The sequence below is a fragment of the Mus caroli genome, chromosome 3 (assembly GCF_900094665.2).
Source record: "Mus caroli chromosome 3, CAROLI_EIJ_v1.1, whole genome shotgun sequence".
In the NCBI taxonomy this organism is placed as follows: Eukaryota; Metazoa; Chordata; class Mammalia; order Rodentia; family Muridae; genus Mus; species Mus caroli.
Genome location: NC_034572.1, coordinates 112,673,520 through 112,683,789, shown reverse-complemented (window position 1 = coordinate 112,683,789; position 10,270 = coordinate 112,673,520). Strand labels below are relative to the sequence as shown.

The 10,270-nt window shown below is 36.4% G+C and overlaps 1 protein-coding gene across 1 annotated transcript in view; it reads right to left on the bottom strand.

Moving 5' to 3' along the window:
* Window positions 1-10,270, bottom strand: part of Dpyd (dihydropyrimidine dehydrogenase) — an 849,196-nt gene that overhangs the window by 362,736 nt on the left and 476,190 nt on the right. The window contains exon 14 of the mRNA XM_021158977.2: window positions 5,124-5,288. Coding sequence (XP_021014636.1) covers window positions 5,124-5,288 — 165 coding nt within the window. The remainder of the gene's footprint in view (window positions 1-5,123; window positions 5,289-10,270) is intronic.

Here is a 10,270-nt window from a genome sequence, read left to right as displayed (position 1 = left end):
AGGGAGGGAGGGAGGGAGGGAGGGAGGGAGGGAGAGAGAGAGAGAGAGAGAGAGAGAGAGAGAGAGAGACAGCACAACACAGTATACCTTCCCAAGATATGATGGAAAGATATCTAGTTCTGCCTCACACCACCCCTGGGTCAGGACAAGAATGCTCCATCTCTATTGCCCTTCTGACCTGTATTTGATAAATATAGCAGTATTTGAAGCTCAGTTCCAGATGAAAAGAATATGATTCTAGTAAATAATTCTAGTGAAGGAGTTTCCTATAACAAGGTCCATTAATAATGCCGATTGTGTATGAAACACAATTATCCAATAAGCTTTATAGAAAGTGTTTATTGCCTTGATCTGTACACACACACATTCATACAGAAATTGTGTCCGTACTACAATGTCTGAAGTACTTGAACTCAGACAGGACTGAACCTTACTTTTTTTTCTACAGTTCCCCAAATAATTATAATATGCATTCAGAATTGAGTTCTTGGCCTATGTACAGATGCCTTGTTGTAGTAGAATACAAAGCACAATCTTGATCGTAAATAAAAATACCTTTATTTTCTATTAATGATAACAAATACTGAAATTCCGTGTTTGTAATCATGAATGCCACAAACCTGTCATCTTTGTGGATGGCTCAAATTTGCATAGATGGAAATGATGGGGAATCATAACACAGCTGACCTTGCCACCTGAAGGTCTCTGCTCACTGCTGCATCAAAATTGCAATAGTCCATACATCCAGAGCTGTTCTATTTTGCCTATATTAGTGTGTGGCATAAGTGGGAAATGGTGATATACATCTATAATTCTAGCACTTGCTAGGTATGGATAGGGAAACCAGAAATTTAGTTTAGGCTACATAGTGAGTTTGCAGTCTGACTCAGTCACATGAGAGCATGTCTCAAAGAAGAAAAAAAAGAAAGCAAGAACAAAACAAAATGAAAAACAAAAACAAAAAACAAAACAAATGTCATATCTTTTCTTCCATTTCTAGAAATATATGGTATGAAAACAGAATGAATGTGTCTAGAGAAATAAAAGGGATTTGTAGGGAGGCAGACAGATAAGAGAAGGAAAAAGGAAGATGGACTTGAATAGGGTTGAGGGGAATGTGCTCAATATACAATACATTCATGTGAAAAACTTAAAAGGAATATAATTTTTAAAAATTATGGCTATATTTATTGTATTGTTACTCTGTACATGTTTGTGGTATATGTTTCTGCACACATATATGAAGAGTGTGCATGCTTGTGTGAATGTGTGTGGAGACCAGCGGTCCATTAAAAACTCTTCTGGAGGTCAGAAGTCTATTAAAGTCTTCCTCTGTTGGTCTTTACCTTACCTTTTTGATACAGGAGTCTCTCACTGAACCTAGAACTCAAATGAGCCAGAACAGCCTTCCAGTGAGCAACTGGGCTCAGCCTGTCTCTCCCTCAATACCACCACAGCCCCAGTGCAGGTGGTATGCCTACCTGTCACAACTCCTGGCTTTTTATGTGGGTGCTGGAATCATTCGGATCCACATACTAGCACAGTAAGCCCTTAACCCACAAATCCACCTCACCAACCTCCTCTATCCCCTATTTTCAAAATGTACTTTGAATATTTCACTTTTACATATCCTTAAGAATTTTGAATTGTGCCTTTACTATTCATAACAGCAGAGGAGCTTAAGTTTTATCCTTGGTGGAAGGAGTCTCTGGTACACAGATGAAGGATCTGCATGTAGAGGCTGCTGATCAGGAAGAGCTCTGCGAACATGGAGGAGATCAACTTCTTTAGAGTATTGTGAAGTTAATTGCCGGCCAAGTCACTAGCTGAGACAGAATTCCATCACCGGTGAGGATGTAGTAGTAATGTAGAGAAAGAAAGAATCTTTACCTAGCCACTGTCCCTCTGTTAATACTTCCACAATGCCCTCATCATGGTGTGGTCTGTCTTTACCAGCACATTCAATGCTAAATATCAGCCTTCCCCAAACTTCTAGTTGACCGAACGATTAAAAGAAAGAAAGAGAGAAAGAAAGAAAGAAAGAAAGAAAGAAAGAAAGAAAGAAAGAAAGAAAGAAAGAAAGAGAGAGAGAAAGAAAGACCAGGCAGTTGTGGTGCATGCTTTTAATCCCAGCACTTGGGAGGCAGAGACAGGAGCATTTTTGAGTTCAAGGCCAGCCTGGTCTACAGAGTGAGTTCCAGGACAGCCAGGGTTACACAGAGAAACCCTGTCTCAAAAAACCAAAAGCAAAAAAAGAAAAAAGTCTTTTCTTGCTAAGTCAATACATTCAGGCACTCCATGGCATATATATATATATATATATATATATATATATATATATATATATATATATATCTTAAAAAACATATTTTTAAAAAAATCAAGCCTAAAATATACCAGCTCTTGCCTTTTGTAATGCTGGTGAAAAGAGTCATTTTAAACTGATTTCTGTAAGCCCTAATTATTCAGTATATTTCATAATAAGCTTTGCAAAATCTCAGCTCAGGAACAAAAACTCTACTAGTAATAACTTGTCACTACAATGATCCCTGTGCCAAATTTAATTCACAGATAAATATAAAGGAAAAGTTGAGAGCCAAGCAAGTCTAACTTGAGGGCGGGCTCTGCTGCCGTGTGAGTTCCCGGATCCCTCACATCACCTTCTAAAGCCTCCTTACCTTTATACACACCACGTTCTGTAGCTGTCTCCTCTGACTCAGATGCAGTGGTCGTCTCCCCCACCTGGAAACAAATCCTAGCTACGGATATTAGCTGCCTGCATCTCCGTGGCACAATTTCTTTCTCAGAAAACTTAGCCCTTGCTTAGAAGCTGCCACAGTGGGTTAAATTATCCAATCCCTGTCATTAAAGGTGGCAGTCACACACTTGAGAATGATGTGGGAAAACTCCAGTGAGAGCGATAATTAAAGTTGGAAAATGAAGGGTCACTTCCCTTCGCTCCACTCATTGAATCTGGCGTCAGAGTGTTTCTGGAACCGTGGGGGAGATGGTTCTCACAGCATGGCCCTATCTGGGTGCACACGCTTTCTTTCCATGGTTTCCAATGAGAATGCCACTTTGTGTTTAAAATGTTATCTTTGGTGTGGGGAGTTAACACGGTAGAAAGTGTTCTAAAAATACAGAGAAAAGATGAATGGATGTAATCTAAAGAGTGCAAGAATTGGGGGGGGGGGAAACCTCATGTATTATGTTTTTCAAACACACAAAAGCATTATAAGAGAAGATCTTTGTTGCCAGGGTGATTTAGCATTTAAAGTACCTCTTCTTTCTGTTTGGTTGTGGGATCAGAGAGCCATGGGCTTCAACCCAGAGTCCCTGTCTTCTGACTGTCATTTCTTTGGGCCCATTATTATAGCAACTTATTCCTGCCTCAGAGAAAAGCAGACAGTATCATGCGAGTTTAAGAAAGCCATTTCTGGCCATGATTTTTTTTCAAAGAAAAGAGAATTTTGTCTGTTTGTTTCTCAGAAACACTGGTTTTATTCAGCACTGAAGCAGTTTGGGGGGAATCATATTTGTTTCATACTCTTTTATATGTTACTTTAAAAAGAAATACTGCATTCAAAGAGCAACCTAGGCAGGTACATTGAAGATTCTAGTACACAGAGGTGTAGATAATGAAAGCAAATTTTAAATTTCAACTTCAACTTCAACCTCAGGATAGATTATATTTTCAATCATGATCAAGATCCTTTATCTCTGTGTTTGGGTTTCCTCCACTATAGACTTGGGCATGTAACAGTATCTGTTTTAGGAAGATGTGGAAGGATCCAACAAGTTTAAAATATACAGAGCTTTTATAACAATGTCAAGCACAGAGTAAGTGATTTATTAAGTACCTACCTCCCAATGTGATAACAATGAAAAGTTCGGTACCTAGCGGAATATTCACTACTACACACCAAGTCGGTATACTGATTAATATTTTCGTTTCTATAATCGAGTCTCCTGTGCACAGCAATCTAAGGAGAAACGTTTTAAAAGATGTGGCTCCTTTAGAAGACAAATGCTTGACATCATTGTGTCAGTGACGTAACTGTATCACAGGAGAGATAATTGCAACATCAGGCTCCCAACCTGAGGAAGTCCTAATGAGGAGATGCTAAAGGTTTTTGATGTGTCTCCATAGTTCTTCCCATCTGAAGGACTGTTTTGAGGAAGATAAACTATACCTGTTCTACATGACTGTCTTTGGTTCAGGGTAAGAGATTATACAGAGGCATTCGAGCTACCTAAAAGAATCCCTCTTGATCTGCTAAGCAGCAGCGTGCTTTCTTTGGAAGACTGATTTTTCAGGTTCTAAGCAACCATTCATGAAGTCCAAAAGTATTTAAATCTTTAAAAATACATATCATGAGAGCCTTGACATGTGTTCTTTTTTGCCCTTGTAGAAAACACCTTTTCTGTGACAGAAACATACACACTACTGGATATTTCAGGCTACATTCACCTGAGCTCAAATAATAATATAGAGTCAGAAGGGGAGGCTTAGGAATGGGGAGTAGAAGAGTGAATGGAACCAAGAACAACCTCAACTAGACTACTAAAGAGAGAATACTCTTTTTTTTTTTATTACATGCAACTCAGATTTATTGCAAGGGTTCTGTGTGGTTCCTTAAAAAATAGGCCTTCTATACAACACAGTGAGTTCATTTAGTCAAAGGGTGTTAAAATTATTTGCTAAATTATTTCCCACTGAAAAAAAAATAACCCACATAAGATATTCTGTTCCAGCCTTAGTTTTATATAAGATGATTTATAGCCTGCAATTTCTCCCTAAGGTCATCACCTTCATAAATACCAGCCACATACAATGAAAATCAACTCAATAAAATGGGTATTTCATTCTTTCTGCTTCTGCATATAGAGACTTCTTCCATGCACCCAGTGCCCATTTATAACAAAGCCTCACATTGGGAGGGATTTTATGAGTTCTCCAGCTTTCTTTCTTTATCTTTCTACACATCAGCCAAGCAACTGGCAGATTCTTTAATAAAATATATTATATGCATTAATATTTATAAACCTACGAATTGGATGTTTAAATAAACATTCAGCAACTCATGCCTGTTCTCTTGTTTTAGATGTTAAATCACACTTACATTGTCCGGGAAGTCAGCCTTTAGTTCGGTGACACTGTGACACCAATATGCAGCTGTTTTCTCACTGATGAGCTCAATGTTAAGAAAGGAGCTTTGTCCAGGGCCATACAAGGGGCCAGAAGTGGTCCCCCGGATGATTCTTGGTGAGACGTTTGTCACGATGTCCTAATGAAAGAAAAAACTCTTGAATCTCTGTTCTACAAAGAAACCTGCCTTCTTGATTATATACTCATTTCCATGTGACAATATTTTACCAAGTCTCTTCTCACATTTTTCCAGATGAGGTTTTAACATACTTTAAATTACAGTTGAGCATATGCTATTTCCAAATGGAATGGCAGAATAAAATATTCCTTAGCTTTTGCTAACTTACTGCAGTTCTAGGTTGTACATAGTAGAAAAAAATTTTAATTAAATAATTTCATGCTAATTTAGGCTGTACATATTTTAGTTTGTTTGCAGTTTAAAAGTAAATAAAGAAATAAAACATTAAAATTCCATGTAGGTCTATATAATCTAAGTAGCTTTAATCATTAACTACAGTAAGAATTAATGCTTAAAGACAAAATGTATAATTTTCTTAAAATGTTATTTAAATGCAAATCAACTGAAAAAACATATTACTATTACTAGCTCATTAAACTTGAACACATATTATAATGAATTAACTGGGTCAAATTACCTGTATATATGTATACACATTGTATACATATGCACATAGATATATAGATTTACATTCTTATATGTATACATATTTATTCAAATGCGAGTATATGGTCCCACATTTAATATGAAGACAGTTCCCCTTTCCAAGACTGAAATGAGGTTATCAATAACTTCCTGATAAATATAAACAGTAAAATTAACTAGCTTGTTAAGTGTAATTACCAATCCCAGGCTGCTTCTAAAGGAGTATTAGCAAAGAAGAATAACATTCTTCCATTACTTAAAACTAAAATGAAACAAAGAAGGAAAAAATGTTTCTTTTGCCAACTTCCAATTAAAATTAATTTTGAATAAAGGTCATTTAGTTAAGGATTTATCAGAATTAGTCTTTTAAGTACCCCTCCTCACCATCTTGTCACTTTTAGTGAGATAACATGAACCCCCATTAGTATATAGCAATTAAGGTCAATTTACATATTTTAATTAAGAACCACCCCATATAAAACAATTAGTGTAATAGGCATACTAACTGGATTTCATAACATTTGGACGTTTTTCCAACTAGATAGACAGGAAACCTTAATTAGCATTAATTAGTGCTGATCTGCATATGTTTGATAAGGCATACCCTTGCCACAAAAGATTATTTATTCCTGAATGTGCCAAATGCTACAGTTGCAGAGGATAAAAGGACTTTTCTTCACATTGCATGTTAATTTCTGTTAATTTACATTCACTTTTACATCCAAATTAGTATATTATAAAATAAATGGTATAAATGTTACAAAAAGCCTCTTTAAATATGTACATTTTAACTTATAGGAATCATGCCAGTTAAATTTTTACTAATTAAGCCATTCCGCTTCTATTGTGTGTGTGCACAATATCACCAGCCTCGCTTTGATTTGCTGTTGAAAAACCCTGTTACACAATCGTAAACGCTAAAATGACAAATAGAATCACTGCAGGAGGCTCTAGCAGACGGGTCAAATTTCCATCCTGGCAAATGCTTGGATGTGTATGCAGCATCCCTGTGGGTGGCTCCGAGTGTCTCTCCAGGTAGGCACTATTGTGCTGCCAGTGTTGGAAGAGGCATTTCTGGAAAATGTTGCCTTTGAATGACCCTGGTTTTCTTCTCTGTTCCAGTTTGTAGATTTCATACTCTTTTATCCCTGAGGTCCTTCTACCCAGTATTCTAATTGCTTTCTCTTGGATAAATCCAACCCAGATAACAACCTGTTCCCCTATAGAGGACTTGGCCAAGGAGGTGGACAGAGGATATTTAGTTCATCAAAGCGAATCAAGAAAGATTGAAAAGAGGTCACTTTAGAGTCTAGTTTGAGTCTCTCATTCACTAGGAGTCAAGAATTAAGTCCTCTGAACAACTGAAAAGTTGCTGTGAAGATTGCCTGTAAAGAGGTTATATGTGTTTTGCATAGAGATAATCTAAATACTAAAGCAGTAATAAACTGTGCTTAAGAGCTAGTATATACTAGCTAGTGTATATTATTTTAAATATGGCTCTTTTCTTTTACCTGCTATAGTAAACTTTCTGGGAATCTTAGAAACAAAACTATCAACTTCCTTTGAAGTAAAAATAAATCTTAACCCTCTTCTTGAACTAAGAATTTATACTATCATCTATATACTATATACTATATACTATATACTATATACTATATACTATATACTATATACTATATACTATATACTATATACTATATACTATATACTATNTATATACTATATACTATATACTATATACTATATACTATATACTATATACTATATACTATATACTATATACTATATACTATATACTATATACTATACTATCATCTGTAAACCTATCCAGTGATGTTGAGAAAATAACCTATGACATGGTCTCATTTATTAGAAAAAAACAATACAAAGGAAGAGAGGTAGAGAAAGATCCAGAGAAAGAGGGAGAAAGAGACAGCTAGAGACAGACAGATGGAGACAGACAGAGAGAAGTTTCTTAGCAACTTCTGAGATATAATTTCAGAAGCTACCATAAATCATTTATGGGATTTTAAAATAATCAAGGACCCTGTGTCAGTTTCAATGGGAATGGCCCCCATAGGCCTCTGAGTTTTGATATCTTCTCCTTGTTTGGTGGAACTGCTTAGGAAGGATTGAAAGGTGTGGCCTTTTTTAGAGAGGCATGAATTAGAAGTGATCATTGAGGTCATCAAAGTCCACAGCAGACACAGGTTCTCTCTCTCTTCCTCCCATCCTTCCCTCTCTCCATCCTTCCCTCCACCCATATTTCCTTCCCTTCCTTTCTCCTTCCCACCCTCCCTTCAGAGCCATGCCTGTTGCTATGCTTCCCACCCTCTGAATCTATAAGTAAGTCCCCCAATTAAATGCTCTATTGTATAAATTGCCTTGGTCATGGTGTTTTTTCATATCAACAGAACAATGACTAAGACAGAACCTGTTGGGAATATTTCTTCAAATAGTCCAAATTTCTAATTTCCTTAATATAAACAATGATAAACATTATTCCCAATTCTATAGATAGCTACTGTGTAGAATGTGTGAACTATCTGTAACTCAAAATCTTAAGAGATTTAAAAAAATTATTGGCAAAATTCAACCAATTTAAAAAAAATGACAAAATGACAAACTTAAAACAATCACCCAGTAATAGGTCAGTAGTAGAAACTTTTATTTTAGCTTTTTTTCCCTCAAATTGAGTTGTCCTTAAAATTAATTTGTCAAAAGCATTCTTCATAGGTTGAGACTTTCTAGATTTTTGAAAGTAAGTGACAGATAAATGATGATGGGGAATCCAATGAATTATCCTTGGTTAAATGGTTAGAGCTAATGTTTCAACAACTGGGCAATAACTTACGAATACGTTTGACCAGGGAGCACTAGAATTTGAATATCCTTTCATATGAGAATAATTCACTTTAATATTTAATAGCTAATTTATACTGGTATTGCTTAGGGGACTTAATAGAATAAACATGGTCAAGAACAGTTAGACAAGATACAAGTTGATTCTCCATAAAAGGAAGGTAAATTACCATGGCATCAATCTTCAGTGCATTCACAATGTTCAGATTTTCAAAAATAGATGTTTATGGAGGACGAAATATTATGAGACATCCCAGCTTTATGCGCTAATGGAGCCACCATTATAAAACCAAGTGTCATTGCCCTCTGAGCCATTGAGGTGATGAGAGTGAATTTTAAACATTAATAAAGACATGGATGCAGAACATCCAGATTATATTTGTTTAAGTTCATTAACTTGACTTCTCTAACCCTAAAAAGGAATTATACTGTTTCCATGGTTACTCTTGAATGAAGATAATCACAACAGTCCTAAGAGTAGAAAAGAATACTTAGTCATAAGGGACTAGACAGAGAGCTGGGGTGCAATGACATTGGATGGAAATGAAAACTAAAAGAAACTTACAGTCCAGACTGCCACCATAACTGGATTTTACAAATGATGCTGAATGAAAGGATAGTCTCCAAACAAACAAACAAACAAAACAAAAATACAGGATAGTTCATGGAAGACAACAACTACTCGATATATTGATATATTGTTCAGTTAAGCACACTGATGTGATAAAATTGCCACCTTAAGAATAGTATATTGAAAATGCAGGAGAGAGATTGCTTTGCTGAGCACACAGATGATGCAAACAGCTACAAAGGGCATAGAAAAGCAAGTACCGCTTTCTGACGATGAGATCATGTTCAACTTGCAGAGCAGCAGACAGAGAAATCTGTTCCCCAAGCTACACAGTAGTGTAGTGGATGCTATAATAGTATATAGATTCTTAGAGGTCCCATGAAAACAGGTGACTTAAATATAAGCTTTCATTTTCTTTTTTTCAAAAAGGGCCACATGAAGCCCAGGCTACAACTAAATTTACTATATAGCTGAGGTTGGCCTAGAACTGCTCCAACCGCTTCTGCCTTCCAAATGTTGGGATTACAGGTATAAAACACAACCACTAACTTTTTCTTTCCTTTTCAATTCCAAGATTCTAATGAGGGTTTTTATAAAAGTAACTTTCATTCACCTATTGTCCTCTTGCAGGCTTACTGCTGAATAAGCTCGCTCTTTCTAGTTCATTCTGAATTCTGGCTGGTTCAACTCCTCTAGCCCAAACTCTTCAATCTAGCTTCTATCAGCTTCTGACTGAACTGCTCTGCTTGGCCTCATACTAACTTTGGCAATATGTTCTAATCTTCTGGCTCCTACTCATTCTCTTGTTTCATTCTGTTTTCACCTGTATCTAATTTATTCTTTCTGTAGCCTGTTTCTATATAATTGCCTATATAAAACTAACACACACACACCTCTCTTCTCTCTCCCCTCTCCCCCTCCCCCCCCCTCTCTCTCTCTCTCTCTCTCTCTCTCTCTCTCCTGTGCTGCTCTCATGAGAACTGGATGCATCCAGTCTGATTCATCACTTTGTCTGCCCTGAATA